Source organism: Python bivittatus, unplaced genomic scaffold, assembly GCF_059951505.1.
Source record: "Python bivittatus isolate LINGU-HERP-01145 unplaced genomic scaffold, Pbiv_v1 ctg000580_np1212, whole genome shotgun sequence".
NCBI classification, from domain to species: Eukaryota; Metazoa; Chordata; class Lepidosauria; order Squamata; family Pythonidae; genus Python; species Python bivittatus.
In genome coordinates this window covers 6,449,589-6,473,832 of record NW_028277087.1, presented here as the reverse complement: position 1 = coordinate 6,473,832, position 24,244 = coordinate 6,449,589, and the positions used below count along the sequence as shown (strand labels likewise).

The window sequence follows — 24,244 nt, the reverse complement described above, 5'->3', positions numbered from 1 at the left end:
TCTATTCAGGTTATTTAGTTTCATTCTCTTTCTTCCATCCAATTCTGCCCCCACCCCAAAAAAACCTGAAAAGCAGAAAGTCCCAAAATCTGACTACATAGAAGTGTCTTCAGTGACCAATCTGGGTAGAGAATCAACACATGGTCAAGAATACAACTCATCTATTGCACAAGAATGGGCCATCATTATGCGGGGTGGGTGGGAAGTGCCTGCCTGCCATTCATCTTTGGATTTCCAAACCAAGCAGTGGGCAGTCCACCCAGCAAAGGTAGAGTGAAGACATTCTCGCAACCTGGAGTGACCTGCCTTCAGCTTCTCTCCTCCTTTACGGTACACAACTTAAGGTTCCAGAGATTTGACTCTTCAATTCCTTATTTGGAAGGTCATGGAGGGGGGTGGGGGTGGGGGTCAGAGCTCCCTTCAGAAACCCAGGGGTCTGCTCACCCTTCCTACTGCTCAAACCCAGCCCCCAATCATTCCTCCCTCTTGCTAGATTTGGGGAATCTACAAAAGGCACTCATTTCCAAGGCCAACTACGAAATCTGGTTGCCAACCATGGCTGCTCCCAATTGATGGGAGAGGCCTTATTCCAGAAAGGGAAGAGCAGTGACTAATGGTCATGCTGGGGAAGTTATTTCCTCCTCCAATTCTGTACTTGCTGCTCAGAGGCATCCCGCTGAAAAGACAGCAGGATGAAACCCTATCCCCGGACAATGCAATCATCCTCATTAAGTGCGTAAGCAGCAGCTATATGGGAACTCTTCAGCTGAATTGACAAGAGAAGTGTAAAAGAAAAACTAATTTTTCAACCATTCCACTGGCTCTAATGAGTCCAGCCCACCCCATCTCTTTTGCTCTTCTCTTTGAACTCTTAAGTGCAATTCCCTGCCTGGCATTTGAAAGCATTAACCTGCACCAATTCGAGACTGCTGTAAGGGGAAATAAATTTCAAGGTTCTCTTCCAATCCACCCACCCACCATGAGTGCTAAGGGGCCACAATCTCAAGAGCTCCTGCACAATTGTTTCCATCCATCACTGGACTTCTCCCCCTTGGAGGCTAAGAGGAAATACATCTAAGACTGCCATCTTTTCCTTATGGAAGGCCTAGCTCCAGAGATGAGTGAATCACTTGTATTGGGTGGGCTCAGTTATCGAAGAAAAGGATTTGAGTTCAAGGATGGGGGGTGGGGGGATGGGACAACATACTTCTTTCTAAGCATGTTGTGTTATTTAAATAATCCTCTACAACTCTCTTTAGAAAAAAGAGAAATCAACATGGTGTTTATACATAAGCAGATGCAGTCCAAGTGACAAAAATTCAGATTTTTTTTTTTAGGGCTCAAGTATAAGACCTTTCAAGTAAGAGTTCCCGTTGATAGTTCTAAAGCCAGCTCATGCCAGCTTGGCATGCTGCTCCTTCTACTTGAGGGTCAATTTCTCTTTACAATCACACTGGCCACCCACCCAAATCCAAGTTGCATTCAAAACACTTTGTCACGATACCCGTTTTTTCCTGGCATTTCCAAGCACCCCTTCAGACAGAACCGAATGCAAACAAAAGGGTCTAAATACAAATTAAGATCTCCAGCAGATACCAAGAGGGAGTCCCGTGATTTCATGCAGTTTGAGAAACGGGGCGGGGGGGGGCGGATGGAGAAGAGAAGCTGGGGCTTAACGCATTTCACTGAGAAAGATACGGAAACCGCTGTGGTCAGCTGCAAGGGAGAGGAGGCACCCAAAGATTCGATTCAGATGCAGGGACTAACATCGACAATCACTTCTGCTCTTTTTATTCAGATTTTTCTTTCCTGGGCTTGGAAGGTGGGAGAAAAGATGACTCTTTCTGTATCTTACATTCTAGCTCTGCCTCTTTCTCCTCTAAGAGGAATTCGTTATGCGATCAGAAAGAGATCCAATCTCCTGCGGAGTAAGGAGTTCAGGAGAAGCAGCCGCTTCACAGGATCAAGAGATCATATTTTCTGGGGAAAGTGGACCGGGATCCCTCTCGGCAAGTCCTTCAGAGGCCTGGCTCAGTAGTCCCCTTAAAGCCAAACCTTGTGAGGAGTCTGTCTGCAGAGGATCAGTCTGGCCTGCTGAATTCTCTGATGGCTGAGGAATATCTTCAGGCTCTGAATAAGAATGGGCTGTGACAGAAAGTGTATTGGTCTCAAGAATCCCAACTGTTGACATGCGCTCAATAGTGATAGATCCCACTTCCATACCGTCACTACTAACCAAAATCTGGGTCATCGTGTTCGAAGCAGGGTCCATGTCCTGCAAAGTCCCACCAGCCACAACTGCTGGAGCAGCCCTGGAGTCCAAAAAAGAACTGCTCAGGTTGGACAGGAATGATGCTTCTGTGATGACAGCCGCTGTCTCTGCCACCCAATTCAAGTCATTCCCCAGGGAGACACTGGTGCTGGAGGCCATGGTAATATGGTCTTCCCCAGAGGCCAGGGAGCCATCTCCTGCCCCAGCAGGGCTCGCATCCAGGTGGGGCTGCTGGTCGGCTGAACCAGTTGGAGCAACCGTCGTGTTGTTATTGAGGTTATCCTGGAGAGCAGTCTGGGTCCCCACCTGCTGGTTCTGGAGCAGCATCTCTTGGATCCGGATCTGCTGGAGGATGGCTGGCAACTCGTAATGGTGGAAAAAGTAGATCATGGAATGCTGCCAGGGAGAGGTGGGAAACAGAGGAGCAGGAGAGAAGAGCCTTAATGACTGGGCTGAGCAAGGAGGCTCTCCCACCCACAGGGTATGAATTGGGGCCATATGCCCCTCCTCAAGCTTTAAAGAGAGCCAGTTGGTGTAGTGGCTAAGGTCCTGGGCTAGAAACTGGGAGACTATGAGTTCTAGTCCTTCCTTAGGTAAGAAAGACAGCTAAGTGGCTTTGGGTCAGTCCCTCTCTTTCAGCTCGACCCACCTCACAGGGTTATTGTTGTGGGAAAATAAGAGGTGGAAGCATTACCTATGCCACCTTGTGTTGTGCAAAATGAAGATAGAATGACAACAACAACAACAGAAGAGACTCTGCACATTTGCCATCTAAGTGGCAAGTGGCACTTGGATTGAGATGGGCGGCTATAAAAATTGCATACATAAATACATAAATAATAAATAAGTAACTCAGACTCTGTTAAGAAAGGCCAAATTCCCTGCCCTGCATGAATCATACCTTAATTTAGCAAAATGCATCATGCCCATTCCTGCTCCAACTCCATTAAAGGCAGTTGGTAAAGACTGAGTGGGATGTTTTAGCTCAGGTCAGCAGGACGAGACCACAAGCCTGCAATCCCAACCGTCTTTCCCTGAATCCCCCTGGCTGGCTGCTCTCCTGGCCTTGTGGTGATTCCCAAGGTGAACACGGTGCAGCCAGTCAAAGCCACCAGTTTCCTGGCTATGATGGGGAGCCAACGGAGCGAATCACTGCCAGAAAATTCTCTACCAGCTACCACTATCCTGCCTTTTGTGCTCCACAATATAGATTTTACCTTTTACTTGGGGCTAGGTGTGCAAGAAGACAGGATGATACCTGGATAACCTCTGAGCTTTCAAGTGTGTGTGATTTACATGCCTGAAAGCAAACGGACCAGAAACTTGGTAAATGATGTCTGAAATACTTTTTTTTCCTCAGGAAAGCTAAATTCTTGAACTGATTCTATCTTTTGCAGTCTGTCAGGATTGGGGGGTCCATTCAATGCTTTAAGAGCTATTTTAGAGCCAGTAGCCTACCTGTATGAAAAGCCACGAAGTTACCAAGGCTAAGCTGCTATATTGCCCATTGAAACGATAATGGTAAGCGTAAAAGGCAAAATGGTACAAGTAGAAAAACCTGAAGAGAAGCAGAAATAAAAATATGCATACACGCACATTTATATACAATATTTACAAAATCCAGTTTGCTTCCATCCTTCCTTTTTGGACATAAATAGTTTTTTCCCCCCCCTTCACTTCAAACTGTCGAAAAGTGTAAAAGTGAAGTGATGCAACCGAGAGAGGGAAGCCGCCCGTGTGCTGTAATCAGTGAGAGATTAAACTAGGGAAGGAAGGTGGCAATGACGCTATTGGGAGGTCAGCTGGTTGGGAGAAGATGCTGGAGTGGCCAGGGCTTAGGAGCCAAACTAGACCCAGGAGGGCCATATCAACAAGAATACCAAGAGGCCTCCAAGCTGAAAAAGTGAGCCCAGCAGCGTGTGACACTAAAGACAGACGACCCATCAGGCAAGGCAGAGTCAGCTGAAGATCTAAGTGCTGCTCTAAATCAGGGATGGCCATTCTGTGGCTCCCTAAGCTGCTTTTCTGAGGAACCCTGAAAAGCCCATGGGCACGATAGGTTCTCGTCCATTCTGCCCATTGTGACTCCTCCAAAAATGTTAAAAGCTCCCCCCCTCCAAGCTTCCCAAAGGTTGCCACCTCTGGCCCAGGGAGGCCGCTGGCCTGTCCCTGCCTGAGCCAGGTCCCAGGTTCGTACCTCAGCCAGTGCCTCTTGCTCGTGTTGGTATGGCAGCAGATCGCATCGTACTGGTCTGCCAACCACACAATGAGGATGATATAGAAGGCCGTGGTGGTGTCATTGAAGAACTCAGACATGATGGCCTCCATGCCTGTGGGAAGAGGAAAGGAAAGGGAGAGAATACCAACATGCTGTCTGAGAGGCTATCTCCCTCCATATTTCTCAAGGGTGGGACACACTTGATGCCTTCACGCACCAATGAAACCTCTGCAACCCAGAGGCTGGCTTTAAATCCACAGACTGTGCTCCGCGTAACCACAGAAAACTGCATTCATCTTCAAGAAGACAATGTTTCCAGTCCTTTGGAAGATATTTCTGAAAGTGTGGTGGGGTGGGGCAGCTGACATCTCAAAAGGCAGAGGGGTGGCTGAAGGACGCTGGGCGTGGGAATTCTATAGTGTGGTCACACCAGCTGTCCTCAGAGTTGGCTGAGTATGTTATTCAGAACCGCATGCTTTTATTCTGGTGGCCAAATTCAGTTGTTGTGCGCATGAACTTGCTCAATAATTAAACTCCTCATTGCATGTCATCAGTGCTTGAATTACATTTCATTTAGATGGGGGAGACGGTCCCTCCTGGAGTGGCCCCTAATCATTGGAACCCTCTGCCGAGAGAGACTTGTCCATCTTTAACAACTTTTGCCACTAGTGAAGATCCTTCATTTTCAGCAGCCTTTTCACTGACCAAGCTCTATTTCTCATCTACTTAATTTATAAATCTATACAGGTTTAAATTAGTTTTATTTATTAATTACTTTTAATTAATTAATTACTTTTAATTAATTAATTAATCTAGCTTGAGCACAGCTTAGAGAAGGTAGAAATGTGGTTTTTTTAATCAAAAAGAATATACATGCAGCTGTGCTTATGGTAAAAAGAAGTGCCTACATATCAATAAACCTGGTACTTTTTCATGTTAAAAGGAGGAAAAATGAAATATTATTCAACTCCCACACCTAGCTTTTTTTAATGAGTATATTTAAAGGCAAGTAAATATAATACACAATTGGGAAGCTGGAAGCTGCAGGAGATGTCAATGCAGCCATTCTGACATTCCTAATGGTCTTTTCCTAGGCAGTTCCTGGAAGGGTTATGGATAGAAAGGGGAGACTCTTTCCCCAACCTGGGTGCCTTCCAGATGGGTGGGCCAAATCTCTTGAGTTGCCTGGACAGCACAGTCATTGCTGAGAATTCTGGGAGTTGAAGTCCTTATATCTGACAAGCGTTCAGAATTGGGGAAGGACGAGACACAGACTGGGGAGGCAAACAACTTCCTTTTCTTTCTATTTTCAAATGTTCTAAGTCAGATGAATTCGTTTTTTAAAAAAATGTGAGTTAGTTTACATTGCTTGGAGAACCTGCTTCAGGCCTAAGCAGTCTAAAAGATCTGACAGTCTCCCACTTTGATGATGCTCAGGAAACTACTGGAGACCTGGGTATGCTCTGAGGTCTTGGGGCAGGTTGAGGGTTGAGCAACTATTGGATGGGGCTTTTGGTTTACATGGCTGTCTTTGGGCTGCTTATGAAGTCTTTTTTCCATGGGATCGTTCTTACTTTTTAAATTGTAAGCTGGCAAATAAATGGGAAATAAATAAATAAGCAGAAGCAAGTAAAGTCTGGTTGGAAAAGCAGTGGGTTCCCTCCGACCAAAAGGGACTACATGCTCCTTTCCCCACCAAGGCTGACTCTTTCTGGAGGTTAAAAGCTGAGGCGGCCTCCTTACCTACGAGAGCCAAGATGACTGTCAGCAAAGGAGCTGCCGGAAAGGCGATTGTCATATTCATTTCCAGCATCTGCAACAGGTCCACTGGAAAAGGGAAAGGGAGTCAAGTTCAAAAGGTGGAACTCAGGCAAGAGACAAATTAGAATCATTTTTCTTGGCCTGCAGGATGACCCAGGAACAAAGCCAACTACCACAAGTTAAACGGGATCCCAGGTAAAAGAATTTGAAGAGCCACTGCTGGGCAGAGTAAGATGGTATCGGGGCAGGACTATTGCCTTCCTGGCCTGTTCAGCTACAGCTCCCATCTTCCCAAGTATAAAGCAACTTCATGGGACAAGAAAAATGGACCACTCAGTGGCCGGGTACAGGCTCTGCAGGTCAAAGCTGAGGATATTCCAGAGCAAGCAGGTACAAGATCCCAGCCTAGAGTATCAGAAAGCAACCACTGATTTCAGATGCCTGAGTCCTAGACTGAGAAACCACTGCTCAACATTCACAGGGAAAAAGTCTGAGATCCAGCATCTCCTACTTTGTAAAGGTCTCTTGTAACAGGTCTGCCTAAGAACATCAGCTGCAGGCTTTCTAGAGGTCCAGTGCAACTTCACTCCCTGCTAGAAAATTAAACTTCCATCATTTAAGAGGGTTCCAGCCAGTAAAAACAGCCAGATGTCATCTAATACCAGGATACCAAGATGATGATTCACTCAAGGATGAACAAATAACAAAATATTTCTTGGCTATGCTGTTCATTAAAACAAATCATTGCATACAACATGCCAGAGTATCAGGAAATAGTTATTTAGCAGGATTAGGATGCAAATTTATTTATTTATATTTATGTATAGATCACATTTATATAGCTGCCCATCTCACACAAAGTGACTGGGCGGCATACAACAATTAATAAAATAACAAGTGAATAAAAACAGGCATATAAAAAAATAAAAGGTTATTATTAAAATAAAAACATGATGACAATTTTTTTAAAAATTGGGTTTTAAAATATACAAACCCCACGGAGAGAGCAGAATATCAATTACAGTGGAGCCATCTAAGGATGTCTCCAGTTCCCAAAGACCCCCAGGCCTGATGATACAACCAGGTTGAGGGACTTCCTAAATGACAGCAGGGAAGGGGCGAGCCTCACTAAAGGGGGAGAATGTTCCACAAGGAGGAAGCCACGGCAGGGAAGGCCCACCTCCTGGGACCCACCAAATGCAAGCCCCAGGCCGATGGAACCCATAGCATACTTTCCCTACCAGATCTAATGGGATGGGCTGATGTGATCGGGGAGAGGTGGTCCCTCAGATAACCCAGCCCCATGCCATGAAGGGCTTTAAAGGTCAAAACCAGCACCTTGAACTGGACCCGGAAGCAACCTGGCAGCCAATGCAACTCACGAAGCAGAGGTGTAATATATGCTCTTCTAGGACTGCATTCAGCACCAGTTGAAGCTTCCAGATACCCTTCAAGGGCAGCCCCATATAGAGCGCATTACAGTAGTCCAGATTGGAGGTGACCAGAGCATGAGTGACTGAGCAAATACACCACGGCAGTGTTTAAGCCAGGAATATGCAGGTTTTCAAGGTTGGTAGCTACTCCCAATCTTTGCATGGTATGCCAAGAGCAAATGGAGCAGGCAAAGTTTTCATTTAAACTGAATTAAGATTAGATGTACTGACTGCACCTAATACAATTACTCCTACATTCAGATTAATCACATTAATGGCATTTAATACATTTAAATAAGTTCCTCCTTATGTTATATTAAAAACTACAGTCAAAACACTAAAAAAAACCCATGATTCGTGGCTTCTCAATTCTCTCATCAAGCTCACGTGGACAGCTCACACCACAGAAACCCACAGAAAGAATGTTTAAAGCTTACCAATGAAAACGAAGATCTGGTGATGCGAGTAACGCAACAACATGGAAACAGACAGAGTCTGAAAAGAGACAGGCAGGTAAACATTAAAGCCCCAAGCCAACCATGAAAATCGGAAAGTGTTCTCATCGATTCTGATAGTTGAAAATCGCTGTCTGGAATTAAAATTAAAGACACAATTCACTTAACCACCCCAAAGTTTTGTTTTTAGTGTTGGAGGAAATGAGTTATTATCCTCAGAAGAACTTCCCAGATCCACCCGTGTTCTTCCAGGTAGGTCCCATTATGGATTGTCTAAGAGGTACCCCAAATGCAAACTGGGTAACACATTCACAGGATTAACCAATCTCACTAAAAATTGAATGACAAGATAATGCAGATCCAGGCTGGTAAATAGCAAGAAACTGGCTCTAGATGAGCGGAATGCAGAGGTTTTGCAAGTGGGATGATTCCCCCAGCAGCCCTACCATAAATGAATTTTAAAAAATGAATTTATTTTCAGGTGTGTGTCATATACAGTATTAACATTATAGAAGAACCCTCAGTCCTGCAAATTTCTGGACCTTACTCTTGGTTTTTCCCCGCTCCATATAAATCTATTAATTGTTCTTTGCCAGTCTTGCAAATTTTTGTCTGAGACTTGAATTGGTGTCATTTGAAATGGGAAGTTTATCTTGGGTAATATATTCATTTTTACTGTCATGATAAATCCCAGCCAGGAAAGTTTTAAGTTTTTCCACCTTTTAAGGTCTTGTTTTATTTCTTTCCATATTTTTAATAATTATTTTGAAATATGTCTTAATCACATCCCATCAGATAAAGTCCTAAATATTTCACTGGGTTTTTTGTTATACCACAACCAGTCCCTTCTTTCACAAAATCTTCTTCAGGAGTTAAACGCCTTGATACTATCTTTGTTTTCTTTTTGTTAATTTTGCAACCAGAAACACAGCCAAAACCTTTGATTACTTTCATCAACTGTCATATAGAGCTTTGTAGTTGTGTAACTGTAAGTACTACACGTCTGCGCAACATTTCATCTTGTATTCCTCTCCTTGTTGTTCAGCTGCTGATAAGAGCCAGAGGCTACAAGACACTTGGGAGATACACACTGAATAAAACAGCAGCTGGAAAAGCTAAAGAGTAGTGGGCACCATTTCATGCGCAGGATCATCTTCTAATCCCAGTAACTGATTTATATCATGATATTAACTGATTTAACTGAGAACCATTTTGCACCCAACGCAAAGCCGCCTTGAGCAATGCTATGTCTGGCATGTAGCCCGTGACGCATAACTCAGCTGTCTGGTGCCTCCCACACTGGTTGGAAATCCTGGGAATCAAAATCACTGAGTCAGGCTGGGGAAAGAAAGAGAAGAAAAGCACTCACAAAGATCACCATGATAACGAAGGCTGCTACATAGGAAGTCCTGGCCATCCACATGCTGATGAAACGATAGTGTTCCCCAGAGACTACATTGCGAAGGAAACCTGTTGTACCAGTACAGAAAAAGGTGGAAAAAATAACATGAGGAATGGGGGCACTTATTCGTTCAACAGCACTCTAAGAAGTTGGATATACAGGCTCTCTAAGAAAGTTTTCACACAGCCTGGGCAGTGTTTCTCAACCTTGGCAACTTGAAAATGTGTGGACTTCCACTCCCAGAATTCTCCAGCCAGCAAGAGGAATTCTGGGAGTTGAAGTCCATACATCTTCAAGTTGCCAAGGTTGAGAAACACTGGCCTGGGGTATTTGCATGTGATCAGCCCACTTACAGCCAAGCTAATAATGAACCAAAGAGATGAAACATCACTTGAATGCAAAACATTCATTGTACTATTTTAGAGGAATTTCATATCATTTATGTATATAACCCCCAGCTCCCAAGATTCTGGGCAATTTACAATAATCAAAGCAATATAAAATCCACCACCAGGGGTATCTGCAAGGAAGGGGGTGTAAAAAAAAAATTAAGATGGTGGCCGCAATCACACAGTCAAAACCCTGCCCCTTTTTTTACATGCCCCACATGTTTGGCTTTGTGAGCATGGCTGTGGGCACCACCTGGAGTTTTTTAACCCACACCCATGGATGCCTCTACTTACCACCCATTAATCCCAAATCAACAATATGGAGTTCCACAAATAAAGATCACCAGAATACTTTCTCTGTACATAACACAAACATGTATGTATGTACGTATGTGCATACACACACACACAAAGACACATCTATCTCCCCCCCCGCAATATATAACCTCATAAAGATAAACCTGATCCATACACTGTTCAAAAATATAACCAAAAGTCAAGGAAGAAAAAAAAAACCAGACCAGAGCACATCTTTCCCAGCAGCCAATACCCAGAGAAGCAGGAAGCAGCACTACATGAATAATCAGGAAATAATACCCTAATCAGGAAACTAACCAAGAAGTCCATACACCCACCAAGACTGGCAGGACAAGCTACTCTATATAAACAGCCAGCAAACCCTACTCTCCTGCAGTGGCAATGCGGAAGACCACTGTATTAAAAGATGTCAAGGAGTGGGGTGACATCTTTTAATTTCTCCTTCGTATTAAGAAGCTTAGAGTTCACTCTGAGTCATAATAATGTTTAGCTGATTTGTATTTTACTCTGGCCACGTGATGAACAGGTGCACCATCTAGCCAAGGTCAGGTCCTGCAATCTCGGCACCATGGAAGCGAGGTTGTGCGGTTTTGGTAAAAGACCCTGGTATTGCCGCTTGAGCTTCAACACAAACCTAGCCCTGGGTGCTGTGTGAATTGGCTGCCTCGGGGTATCTCCAATGTCATTTCCACTGGGGCTCCCAATGGCTGAAGGGAGATTGGTTATCATCTTGCTTGGTATGCTATGCTTTTATATGTTATATGCTTTTATGTTTCTGTTTAATTTGCCTGCTAATTTTGATAATAAATCTCAAGTTGTGTTTCTGTTTAAATCTGTCTGCTAGAGTTAACGATAAAGCTTAAAATCTTATTTACTGGTGTGTTCAATGTCTCTGGGTACCAAAAGAACCAATTGTCTGGCACCTGGCCAGTGCTTGGCAATACATTTCCCTCGCACTGATGATGTTACCTAGCCTGGTAATGAAAGAAAAACAACCAAGCTCAGAGAATATTACAAATCCAACAGTTCAATCCTGGGCTACATAATATTCTCTTCTATTGCAATATGTATATTTGGATACATAAAAATAGTAACAGCCTGAGAGCCAGTTTGGCCTAATGGTTAAAAGGTCTGGTGTAAGAGTCAGGAGACCATGAGTTCTAATCCTGCCTTAGGCCCGGAAGCCAGCTGGGTGACCTTGGGCCGCGCTCTCCTTCTTAGTCTTTAGAAGGCGGCAATGGCAAAACGCTTCCAAAAATACTCCCTAGAAAACTTGTCCTGTAGTCGCCAGGAGTCAAGACTGATTCAAAGGTGCACACGCTCAAAGTAAACAGTTGTTCTTCACCAAAAGGAAAAAAAATACCTCAATTCCATCAGTCAACCACCAGTCACCCTCTCAAAAGGGCACTCAAACAACATCTTCCTGACAGCCTAGCAAACGGCTGAAAGGAAGGTGCCAGGCAAAGCTTTTAGGGCATGTTCCATAAGCCACAAAAGCCAAAAAGCCTAAATCTGCACAAATTAGGTGAAGTCTAATTTTGCTACCTCTGCACCTGCATTTCCTCTGCCAGCCACAAAGAGACGTAATGCAGCCTATTCTACTACTGTGACTTTTCAAAGATGCCTATTTTGGCTCCTGAGATTTCCACTGCATTATTTTCTCAGCCACAGGGACTAGGAATTTGAAAACTGGGGTGGGGAGGGGTTATTCCATTACTGATGCCCCACAGCCTAGTAGGCCGTTTTCTACCTCGTTTCATTTGGGGGGGAGGTCCTGGAGGTCCTCCAAAAATCACCAGTATCAAAGGGGGAGCCATTCAAGGCTTTCAAATGAACACCCAAAGTTGCCATTTTTCCTAGAAACAGACTGGCAATCAATGTGGCTGACAAAACACTACTGTGTAATTTTCCTAATGGCCAGTCCCCAACCAACTTGCAACTTCACAGCTCTATTTTGGAAGTGTCTGAACAGTCTTCAAAATAGCCTCCTCTACAAGAGAGTGTAATCTATCCAAGATTATTTGATACGTACAACTCCCTAACCAAGGCCCAAGCAGAAGAACTGCATTCCAGAAAATATTGCTAAGGCTTTCATGTCTGTGAACAGTGAGTAAATTGTAATTAGGAAGATGATTACACTTGCAACACTTAAGCAAATGTTGGTCAGCTACCCATTACCCCAGCTTTAACTTGGATTCCTGTACAGAGCAATGAGTTGGACTCTATGATATTGTTGTAAAGAAGAAAAGTTGCTTAGCCACAAACTTGGCAAGTAAAAGTAGCAGGATATTTCTCCACAGACACAAAACCATCCCACAGATATAGCTGGATAATGACCATCTCCCACTTCAAACAGCCAAATTTCAAAGCTTCCCACACTTCTTTTTGGGAGATGGTTTAAATTATTTATTTCTCCAATTTATATAGCTGCCCAACTATGGAGCAACTCTGGGTGGCTTACAGCAGGTAAAAACAATACAAAATGTAATGCAAAACCCTGCAACTTGTGCAGCAGCTGAGAGACCAAAACAATCTCAACGCAGCACATCACAGGCTTGTACTAACACTCCAACCCCAGTGCCCATTTTGCGAACCTTTATTCTCTTCATTTTCAGCCAAGGCTTTCACACTGGACATGAGAATGTCATCGTATCCTAGGAACTCATCCAATAAAAGACGGCTGAACCTGTCCCCAAAGCACTGGTCTCGTGTGGGATCTGTAAGAAGAATTAATACAGACAAAGCTAAATTGCAGCAGAAAAGTTCAACACGCAGAATTTCACACCCAAGATGCAAAACGTCCAGGTCATGGGGAGTCACAGAAGCTGGAAATATACCCTAATGTCTGAAAGGGAAATGAAAAAGTGCTAGGAAGGAGGCATTTGGCTGGGAGAAAAGGAACCTTGAATAGAACATAGGAAACAGAAAGTGCTGGTTAGAAAATTGTACCATACTGGAAGACTTTATAAGTAAGAATGGGGGGAGGGAGCAGCACCTTCACCCTCACCTTCTGGCTACACACATCTTTGCTTCCAGCTCCTCCATAAGGTCACTCCTCCTTATAAGCCCCACAGGTAGTCCTCACTTAACGACCATTCGTTTAGCAATCATTTGAAGTTATGACGGCACTGAAAAGTGACTTATGACTGGTCCTCACACTTACAACTATTGCGGTACCGCCACGGTCACGTGATTGCAATCTGAGTGCTCGGCAACCAGCTCGCACTTACAATGGTTGCAGCGTTCCAGGGTCACATGATCGCCATATAGGAAGGTCACGTGATCATCATTTGTGACCTTCCCAGTCAGCTTCTGGCAAGCAAAATCAATGGGGAACCTTGTGATTCACTTAATGATTGTGTAATTCACATAACGACCATGGTGATTTGTTTAATGACCACTGCAAAAAATGTCATAAAATTGGGTGTAGTCACGTGATGTCTTGCTTAACAACTGCCACACTTAACCATGAATTTTCCGGTCTCATTTGTGGTTGTTAAACGAGGACTACCTGTATTATTCCCGGACTCTTGACTCAAATCCTCTAGAATATTTGTTATGCCCTATTTCCTGTTTTGCTCTGTAGCTCTTCTACTATTCACAATTCTTTTAAGTGGAGGTTGACAGAAGTTGAACCTGGGATCTTATGCATGGAGAGTATGCATTCTATTACTCAACAGCTTATTACAGCTTATTATCAACTTACTACAGAACTCATTGTAATGTAAGGGAGATAGAAACAAGGCTAAAAGAAGGAAAATGCCTTCACCTTTCAGGAAGGAAGGTAGTCAATTTGCAGAGGTTTAGACCATTTGAAGTGTGTTACCAACATTCCCAAGGCACAAGCTGGCACTAAAAATGTCTATTTAAAATACTATTTGCTTTATTATAAAATACATAATAGTGAAGGGAAACACAAATGGGTCTTGGTCTTAGAGAAAAATAACTGGATGCAAAGAGTAAGTCTGAACAAGGTAACAATGGCCAGATCCAAAATGGAAACTGAATGTCAGGGAAAAATACTTTTGAAAGGAACTGGATAAAGCTTTGAGCCCATCTGAAATAAAATCAAAACTCTAATGATTCTTGATTCTCCCCTGCGTCCTGGAAAGTTTGCAATCCATATAAACTAGGAGGAGTCTTGTCTTCTCTTCTTCTTTCCTTGGGAAAACTCTATGACTAAAAGCCTCCAGCAAACTCTTCCTTTGCCATTTAACCTTAAGGACCACCCCAGTGATTTTTTGGACTGCTGGGCCCACTGAGAAGTTTAATGTTCTGGGTCCCAGGGGAGGACGGGTATCTTGTGACAAAAGGGCTGCCACGGAAGTCAGTTAAAAAGGGCCATTTTACCAAACTGCTGCCTACTGTTTCCTCTAGCACACATCTCATCCCAACTATTCCTGCTTACCTTTGGTCTTTCTGGGGATAGTTGGGGACACACTTCAAAAGAAAATAAAAATATTTCTTATTCTCTAAGGATATTTATGGAGCCACTTGGGCCTCGAGGCATTCTTGAAGATAAAAATGATGGCGGAGGCTGTGCTTTGTTTAGTAGCATGTCAGTTTCCCACGTGTCTAAGCCAAAAGAACATTTTGATAAAAAAAAATCTGCTGGGAGACTGGTGGGTACCAGAGATGTATGTGGGGTGAGCATTCCTGGAACCCCATGGCTCAAGAAGAAAACGCTGTCCTCCTCCATTCAGCAGCCTGTTGGGCCTCATGTGCTACAGAATCAGAATTCCTACTTTCTATTTTTAATCTGGGCTCCCTCTTAGGAGATCAAATATCCATCAGCTATTTTAGCTGTAAGGAGACAGACAACAATTCACAATTTCTCTATATGTTTGGAAACAATGAAATTGTTAGAGTGAGCAATCACTTGCAAACTCTGTGTTCCCTGATACTCAAGAAACACTAGCTAAATTAGTAAGCCAAACATTTAAACTAAAACAAAATTTATTTTAAAATACAGAAGCAGTTCTTAAGGTTAGGGGAGTTGATGTCCTCCACTGTCACTCCTTCAGAGCCCCCTCCCTCCCCATGATACCTCTGCTTTTAAACCATGAATCTCCTGCTGCTGATGCGTTTCATTGTCATTTATTCTCACTTGCACTGAATGCTTGTTGGTAGCATATGCAAATATTTGCAGCGACAGCCAAGCAAAACCTGCAACAAAATATTATACTGTGGTAGCCTGATTATTAGTTGGATAACCCTTCTATCGTTTCCAAGCTTACGAGCTGCTTGAAGCAAGTCATAACTAACAACGGTTAAGAATGGAACAGTAAAATAGAAATTTACCCAGGGTCACCACCATGACAGGAATGCTCAGGCGTTGGCGAGTGCTTTGGGATAAGCGGAGGAATCCATATTCAAAGGAATACTCCACAATGTACTCTTCTTGCGGCCAGACTAGAGATACAGCCAAAAAGAATTGTTTTAGAAGGCCAGGGTAAAAGAAATAAAGACACAGTTTAGAAATGTTTATTCAAATGGCATGAAAATCAGAGCAGGCATCATGATGTCAAAAACACACACTTTAATTGCACAGGCAGGCAACTTTTTTTAAAAGACTGCATTATTTGTGTTTTATTTATTGATTTCTATGCTTCTTTGGTGTGCACATTTGAAAAAGCAAGCCCCTTTCAATGCATTTTCTGAACAGGAAGGTGGGGCATAAATGTAGTAAATAAAAATAAGCAATCAATCAGGGTCTTGGAGAATCCTGGTTTACTATAAGTGGTGCACATGAGCTGATTTTGCACCATAAGGCTCCTTCTGCAGGCTCAAGCTACTACTGGCCATTCCCAATTCATCACCCCATAGATATATTGGAATATCCAATTCCAGCATGGCAAATAATCAGGTTTGTTGAGGGCTGTACTCCCAGCATTTTTGGGAATCCAATGGTGAGGAAGTCAGAGCAAAACTAACCAGGATCCTGGCTTTTTGCACCCCTTACTAACTAGGATTGCAAACTGGGATTTGTACAAATCTCAGGTAGGCTTCAGGAGCAATGAGCCAGAACCTTTCAGAGCAGATAAAAGTGTAAACTTCTGATTTCAGGTTGACTGGCCTTAACCAAAGGACTGAAACATGAAAATAAGAATATAAGAACCTAAGAAGAGCCCTGTTGGATCAGGCCACAAGCCCATCCAGTCTAATGTTCTGTGTCACCCAGCGGCTGGCTGGATACATCTGGGAATCTCACAAGCCTATACTGGAAAGGAAGAGCTCCCTTCCAGCAACCTCTATATAAGGTATGGTGCCTATGATTCAAGTGGTAGCAAACAATGCTGTTAGTAACCTTAGATAGCCTGGCCCCCATGAACCTCACCCATCTCTTTCCACAGCCATCCAAATTACCTATCATTGCTACACTGACCAGCAGCAAAGTTGAGAGTTAAATTATCTATGTGAAAAAGTATTTCCTTCTATCAATCCTGAACCTCCGTGCATTTTGTTTCAAAGGATGACCTTGAGTTCTAACACTATGAGGGAGAGAGAAAAAGGTATCCTTCCCCACGCCAGGGTTTTTCAGATTGGGTTCCACAGAACAGTGGTGTACTGTGAGTACTTGATGGAGTTCTGTGAAAGACTGTTTTGCTTCTTGATTTTTTTTTTTTTTGCCTCAGGATTGTTTGTAATAACAGGTTCTGCAACCTGAACAAGTTTGAAAAATCCTGATTTATGTTTTGCATGATTCTATCTACCATCTTTCCCCTTACTCTCCTTTGGGCTAAGTTAAACAAACAGGTTTTTCATGAAGCTTGTTCACAGTAAGTCAGACTTTTTACAAATCCTAATGCTTCTGAATTGTCAGGAGCATCCTACCACCAACCAAAGGAGAAAGAGGACTGGATCAAGTTTTTAACTTAATCCAGCAGGTGATTTAGGTATACAGAGTTCCTTCTCTGTGTCTAAAACCATCAGAAATTGACCAGACCAAAGATGCATGTAGTCCAGTATGCTGAAAACCCACAGCAGCTGGCACAGGAGCAGACTATGACTAAACACAGTATTCAGTAATCATCATAACCAGTTTATTTCACCTGTCAAATCCTTATTTAAGGTGCCAAATAAGAATGTTTCAGCATAACTGAAGAAGAAATGTCCCTAAAGGAAAAGCTTGTATCCAGCCTCTCCACCCTGAAGGCTGAGATGCAAGACTGATTTCAGGATACTAGTAAATGGAGCCCACACACAAATGTCTCCGAAATGTTGCTTTCTTAGCTAAAGCTGTGCCATTTTCTCCATTGCAATACTGCTCCCCCTTCCATACGCTCCTCTCTATCACCAGGTGCTAGAGGTTTAGATATGAAAGGTTTTGTATCATATAGCCCATCCCCAACACCCAACAGGTGGTCACAAGCAGAGGGGCTTTCTCTGCAGCAAGCCCACTCCTTCCCAAAGGAAATTTAGGTCACATGCCACTTTGGAAATCTAGTTAAATTCTCATGGCAGGGAGGGAGTGTAGAGTGAGTGGTGGATGGATGGATGGATGGAGAACTCATAAATGCTGAAAGGAAAATGTGACAGGTGCAATGGGGAGAATGAAGAAAATGTGATGGACAGGAGGAACAGGATGGAAGGTAAGAACAACGTATCTTTACCTGCTTTGGCTAGCATCTCAAACTCGGACACAGTCTCGCTGAGAGGCTGCATACCTTTAGAGGCTGGCTCGCTGCTGAAGGAGAATTCTTGGCTTTCATTGGGGGCCAGGATATGGGCATTACTCAACCGAGATGGCTTGTGGAAGATCTTGGGTTCAATATCCAGATCAAACTGTCAATGAAGGAAGAAAGACACATACAGAGGAATTAAAGACGACCTGAAGAGCAAGTCCCTATACAATGTCTTCCACAACAGAGGGACTAATGATTCCTCAGGCCCCCCAACCCAATTTATTTACTTATTAAAATGTTTTAACCACCCTCTGGCCAAATGCGCTCTGGGCAACTTACAATACAGGTAGTCCTTGTTTAGCAACTGCCACATATAGTGACTATTTGCAAATACGACAGTAATAAATGGTAATACAAAAATTCATTTTCTGATCAATGCACTCATGTACGACAACAAAAGCCCTCGTGTGAAAATGATTAAGGTCTGGTCAGTTTCAGGCAGCAGCTGCCAGTAGGGAGGGCTCTGATCAACTAATTATTTGAAGGATCACCTTTCCCAGCTACATGTACCTGACCCACCAGATTGGGGAGGCAGGGTATGTTACCGGTCCTCTCCATTAAGGAGGTTCATCTGGCAGAGTCAAGAAATGGTTCCCTCCCTATGGAACATCATACCCCTGGAGATAAGACTGGCCCCCACCCTGATACTCTTCTGAAGGGCCCTGAAGGGTTGGTTTGCCAGCAGGCCTGGGGATCCCAGGTTGATAAGGAGCCCATCAAATGGCTACTGCAAATGCACTGTTGTCACCAGGAGGATGGGGGGGGGGTCTAGTGGGTTTTGTATTTGGGGTCTGATTTTTGTAAGCTGCCAGGAGTCACTGTGTGTGAGTTGGGTAGTTATATAAATTTGTTTAATAAATAAATAAGGTCACAGAGCTGAGTTTGTTAACTTGCAGTTAGCACTTTTTAGAGATGCACTGTGCTGCAGAGAAAAACGGCTCAGGAAGAGATAGCTTGTTTAAGCAATGTCTCTGCCCTGTGAGGGGGCAAAAAAATGGGGAAAAAACCAGGTCAGGCACAGGACACTGTCAGAGAGAACTTTATCTGAATGAGATGGCAGCAACCAGTGATCTTTGCAGTCTCTCTCTCTCTGTGTCATGTGTTCACTTAGCAATCATTTTGCTTAATGACCAAGTCATGGGAACCAATTGCAGTCACTAAACAAGGACTACCTGTAAAACACTCTAAAAAATAGTATAAAATCAAATAAAATGCAAAATGGAAACACCATGTAAACTATTCTTCATTCGGATTAACAGTTTAGATTGGGTGGGGAGAGAACCCCAAACAGCTAATGCAGGAAAAAAAGATAAAGGTATTGCAGAGGATGACATAAACCTGCCATCTTGATCATAAACATTCACACCACAATATTTTATTGCGGGTTGTATCTGTCAAAATAATACTGTCTTACTGATACCGTTTTAGGACTGAAAATGTAATAGTGGACATATTCCACTGGTTTTTAATCTGTTCTCTTGAGTCTTACCAGAAGGAATATAGTGGAATTATGTGAAAAAAAGGAAATGAAATTAAAAAGTAAATTGAGTTAAATCAATAAGTTCCTCCCAAAGGATGCTTCAGAGGCAGGTTTTTGCCATACAAGGCAAGCCATTAATCAGGTTCAAACCAATCCTTTATATACTTCAGTCATAATTACCCACACAGGATGAGGGCAGATAGTATTTTAAAGGGACATAGTAATTTATGTTGACTGTGGAGATCTTGCAATACACCAGAAAAGGAAAACAACAGCCACAATGAAAAGCAGAAGGGTAACTTTATGTCACAGAACCACAAGTAGCAGGCATAGCCACAGGCAACTTAAATGAACTACAAGGGTGGGGCAGAAGGAAAAAAAAGAGGTTAATTAAGCAACAGCAGCAACAGCAGCAACAGCAACAACATAATTAATAATAATATGTTAAATTTATATGCCACCCAATTACTCTGGGTACCCAGAGGTTGAGTTACGCTTTTCAGGACCAGAACACAGTGTGAGTCTGAAGCAATAAGGCAGCATAACATAAGTTTTTTGGTAATGCATCTATACCTAATCAAAAAGAGGAAAAGTGGAGACTGAAGTTTCCCTCAACCTGTAACAACTTGAAATCAATGAGCAGAAGGTTCAAAACAAACAAAAAGCAAAGTAATTCTCCACACAAGATTCATCTCAATTTTGCTGTCAAAGAGATAATGGCATTTCTTAGCTTAGTTCAGAGGCATTTAGCTCTGAGTATCAGAAAACAGAGAGCAATGGGGGAAAGAAAAGCCCTGGTTAGGTATTATGGGAAATTTGAAATCTGTCTCATCTAGAAGACGCCAGGTTGAGGGAGGCAGTCTAGATGAGTTGACAGAACAAGACTTTTCGTAGGTCTTTCAGTTGAGAGGAGCATTAGGTGAATTAGATCTATGAAAAAAAATTACCTATTTCCCATACAGTGCAACTTTATTTATTTGTTAGATTTATATCCCACCTTTCATTCAGGAGCTGAAGGCTCACACCCTCCCTCTTTCTTTCCTACAATAACTACCCTGTGAAGTATGCTGGGCTAAGAGAGTGACCCAGTAGCTTCCATGGCTGAAGGAGACCAGAATCAGGTCTCCTGCTCCTGGTTCAGCATCTTCACCACTACACCACCCAGGCTCTTGGGCTGAAAGGGAGGGTTTGGTCCAAAGTTCCCCAGGGGGTAATCTGTGGCTGAGGGGGGACTAGAACCCAACTCTCCCTACATCTAATCCAACATCTTTCTCACTACTCCACAGTGGCTCTTGGGCTGAGAGGGAGGCCCAAAGTCCCCCAAGGAATTTCCACAATCAAAAGGGGACTTGAACATAGTTCTCCTTGTTCTTAGTTCAAGACCTCAGCCAATAAACTACACTGGCTCTCTTGACTGTGTACATTACAAAGACATTGCTCCCCCTTCCCAAATCTCACTGGATGCAATCATATATATAGTATATATCTTGAAGTTTTATTTAAGTTAATGTTTACCCCAATTATATAAATTAAAGAGAATCTGCATATATTCCTTCCCTTGCATAATTCATTCTCCTGTTTAAACCTGCTTCCAAGAGAAATCTTAATTCAGCAAATCCTCCGGTTAGAGTTTGAACAGGCGTTGCCAAAACAATTACAGGCACCTATTAATATCAATACGGAGCAGAAATATATATACCCTTTTCAAGCTAAGCTTCTATTGTTCTCATGATGTTCTGCAGCTTTTCTGCATTCCTATGGGCAGAAAAAGATCCTAGCTCTACTATGTTATCAACCAACTTCCCATCAGGAGAGTCAGTACACAGGCCTGTTTGCACATTCCTCGTTTTATCTTGCACACCCAAGTTAGCTGCAGCAAATAGTGACAGTTAAAAACATCACAAAGTTCAACTTTCAGGGGAGGCATGGCGAACTAGCACGTCTGAATGCTTGGAGATGACTGCGGCAAAGACTGAAGAACCAGCAAGTAGACTGGTTCTAAGGAACCTTTCCAGATAAGGAGAGGATGGGAAATTTCCCACACATGCTCTGGACGGCTACTCCTCACAGGCAGACCGCAGGGCAGTGGTCTCCCATGGGTCTGAGCTCCAGGAGACAGACGAAGGAAACAGCCATCATGTCCACAGCTGCAGTGGAACCTTTTAAAGGACACTGGGTTTGCTAACCTCACTTTCTAATCACTTTTGGAAATTAACTACTTTAGGGTTATTAGAGTTCTTCGGAATGACAAGTTTGAAAAGCCACCTGGTGAATTTACCTTCATTTTGAACAAAAGAAAAGTCAACTATAGGCTTAAGAATTTAAACAATTGGAAATATATGGCAAAAAGCTAAATAAGACTTTGATCCAAGAAAGTTATAAATGTATTAAGGGTCTAGATAAATTTGGAATATTAAGACCTTTACTATAAGTTTTGGAAATAATTATATAAATAAACAGCCTTTTGTGGGAACTAAACAGTTTTGTCTATCCTGCGTCATAACAGAGATTTGAGACTTTATGATTTCAGAAACTGGACACTAGAGGGGACTAAAGATTCCAGGCAGAAAAGGGGAAAAAAGTGAAACCTTGCATTTTGTTTTTGTTAGCACTGGGATTTATAAAATGACACAAAATGTTATGATATTTGAAATACTCCAGGAGATTTTTGAAGAATAGGGTCAGAAATTAGCAGCTACAATATCAGCAATGATATCTGCTTCTATGGATAGATTATGTCCAAAAGATGTTAATGAAGGAATGACAGATATGAAACAAATTTTGCCTGATGTAGAAATATCAGAATCAGAAATACTGGATAATAAAAAAGTGTGGATTATAAGACACAGAAGGCAGCTAAAATGGAAATACAAATGACAAGCCAAGAGAATGATCCGGATAAGGACTTTCTACTGGATATACAGAAGTTGGTTAAAGCTTTGAAAATTAAAGCAGAAATACAAATGATAAACGAAGAGAATGACCTGAATAATGACTTTTTATTAGATTTACAAAAGAGGTTTGCTAAAGCTTCGAGGAAGCCTTTGGAATGGGAAAAAGAAAATTGAAGAGAGATCAAATCCTATGACATCTGAATGAATTAAGATCAAGATTGTTAGAAGTAAAAGGAAGGAATGTAAAGTTGGTTTGTTTGACCAAGGTTAAAATAAGACATGTTTCTATAAAGCTCTGGACTTTATGGACTTTTTGCTGACCCTAGGATGGAAAAGTTGATGATTTATGGATGTGCATGTAGATAAAGGATGGGTTATGAGAAGAGATATTTGTAACCTCATAGGGAGTGAAGTTATTAAGCTTGTTTATACTTGTGATAAAGATTGGAAGTCACTTCTTTAAATATTTCTTTGCTTTTTCTTTATCTTATTTTCTTTTTCTTTTTCCTTTTTCTTTCCTTGCACTTTTTATTCTTTCTCTCTCTCTCTGAGTTTAGTTTGCATTTGCTTTTACTATTGTAATCAAAAATTTCAATAAAAATTATTTTAAAAAATAAATACATCGTATCAGTTGAAAAACCAAGAGAAACAAGTGCAGAAAGAATCCTACAGATGTTTATGAACTACTCTGCGGGCAGTTGAGAAGCCCTATTTAGGGAGGACATTAAATGCTCAGTCTCAAGCAATGTCAGGATCTGATTTTCTTGAGTTTCTTGAGACCGTCCCTAACCTCAGAGCCAAAATTCTCTTCTTCTGGACTGCCTTTTTGAAAGGACAGAACATTGCTGGCCCATTCCAGAGGATCTTCATCGTGTCCCATGTCCAGAAAGTAGCATCAGAGCCAGGTACTCAGCTACACATCAACAATATAAGAGTCCTGCAGCATTTCATTCAGAGCTAATCAGCAGCTCATTTCCAACTGATCAACTACCTGATTTCCTATTTATGTCCTCTGGCTGCCACTGACTGACTTGCTTCCCAGTTTGAAGAAAGTCACCATGCTCTTAAGCATCAAGCCTGTGATGTTAAGTGGATAATACAGTTCCCACTCTGCAGATTGACAAGGCAAGAGAACCTCCAAAGTAGATATATTAGACACTTTGCAGGCAATGCTGAAGATGGCACTCAAGGAATGCCAGTTATTTTCAAGAATGGAGCTCAGAGATCTACAAATTAACACAAGATATGCAAATAGCACACTTAGGAATTCCTTGTTTGCCTTGTGACCCAAGGTTAAACCATTAAGCAAGGTCACATGCTGGGATCTAGGAAATGTGCCTTCTCTGCTGCAGCACCTGCCCTCTGGAACGCCATCCCTCGGATGGTCTCCACCATGGCCGGGTTCAAATGAGCTCCAAAAACCTGGCTTTTCCCCCAGTCTTTGGGTTAGATGGGTGGCAGGTCCTGCATGTTCGTCTTCTTTTAATGGTTGTTTTTCTTCCAACGTTTTGGGTGGACTTTTTTTTAAATTGTATTGTATGACTTATTGTACTGTACGCTCCCCAGAGTTGGGCAGCCTTATAAATTTCTAAAATAAATACATAGATAACTATGTTATCCTGTGTTTCTCCTCGGGAGTAGAATGCATTGTTCTGGAGCTACAACAGGTCCTTGTTTGTTATACTTTTGGAAAGACTGTTAATTTACCTTTTCTAAACTTCTAAATCATTTAACACTGCACTGCTTTCAATCCTTTTTAAAGATCAATTATCACTGTATTACAATGTGTTTATATTATACTTTGTGATTTTTACAAAGGGGAGGTTGGAAATACTATTGTTAAATAAATAAGGCCTTCCAAAATGACTCCAACAGGCCCAGAAAACAGCCTTTTCAAACCAACCTTTAAGAACTGACAGAAGAGAGGTCTGTTAATA

The 24,244-nt window shown here is 42.4% G+C and overlaps 1 protein-coding gene across 2 annotated transcripts in view; it reads right to left on the bottom strand.

The window, feature by feature from the left end:
- Positions 1–386: 386 nt before the first annotated feature.
- The window catches only part of TMEM259 (transmembrane protein 259), a 29,016-nt gene continuing 5,158 nt past the window's right edge, over positions 387–24,244 (bottom strand). Inside the window, exons 3-11 of one of the 2 annotated variants that reach the window (XM_007435076.4) lie at positions 17,862–18,033; positions 15,550–15,660; positions 12,843–12,965; positions 9,509–9,609; positions 8,122–8,179; positions 6,234–6,317; positions 4,470–4,602; positions 3,731–3,830; positions 387–2,668 (exon numbers count right to left, since the gene is read on the bottom strand). In XM_007435076.4, coding sequence (XP_007435138.1) covers positions 1,964–2,668; positions 3,731–3,830; positions 4,470–4,602; positions 6,234–6,317; positions 8,122–8,179; positions 9,509–9,609; positions 12,843–12,965; positions 15,550–15,660; positions 17,862–18,033 — 1,587 coding nt within the window. In that variant the 3' untranslated portion in view covers positions 387–1,963. The remainder of the gene's footprint in view (positions 2,669–3,730; positions 3,831–4,469; positions 4,603–6,233; positions 6,318–8,121; positions 8,180–9,508; positions 9,610–12,842; positions 12,966–15,549; positions 15,661–17,861; positions 18,034–24,244) is intronic. The other variant, XM_007435077.4, reaches the window with a different exon arrangement.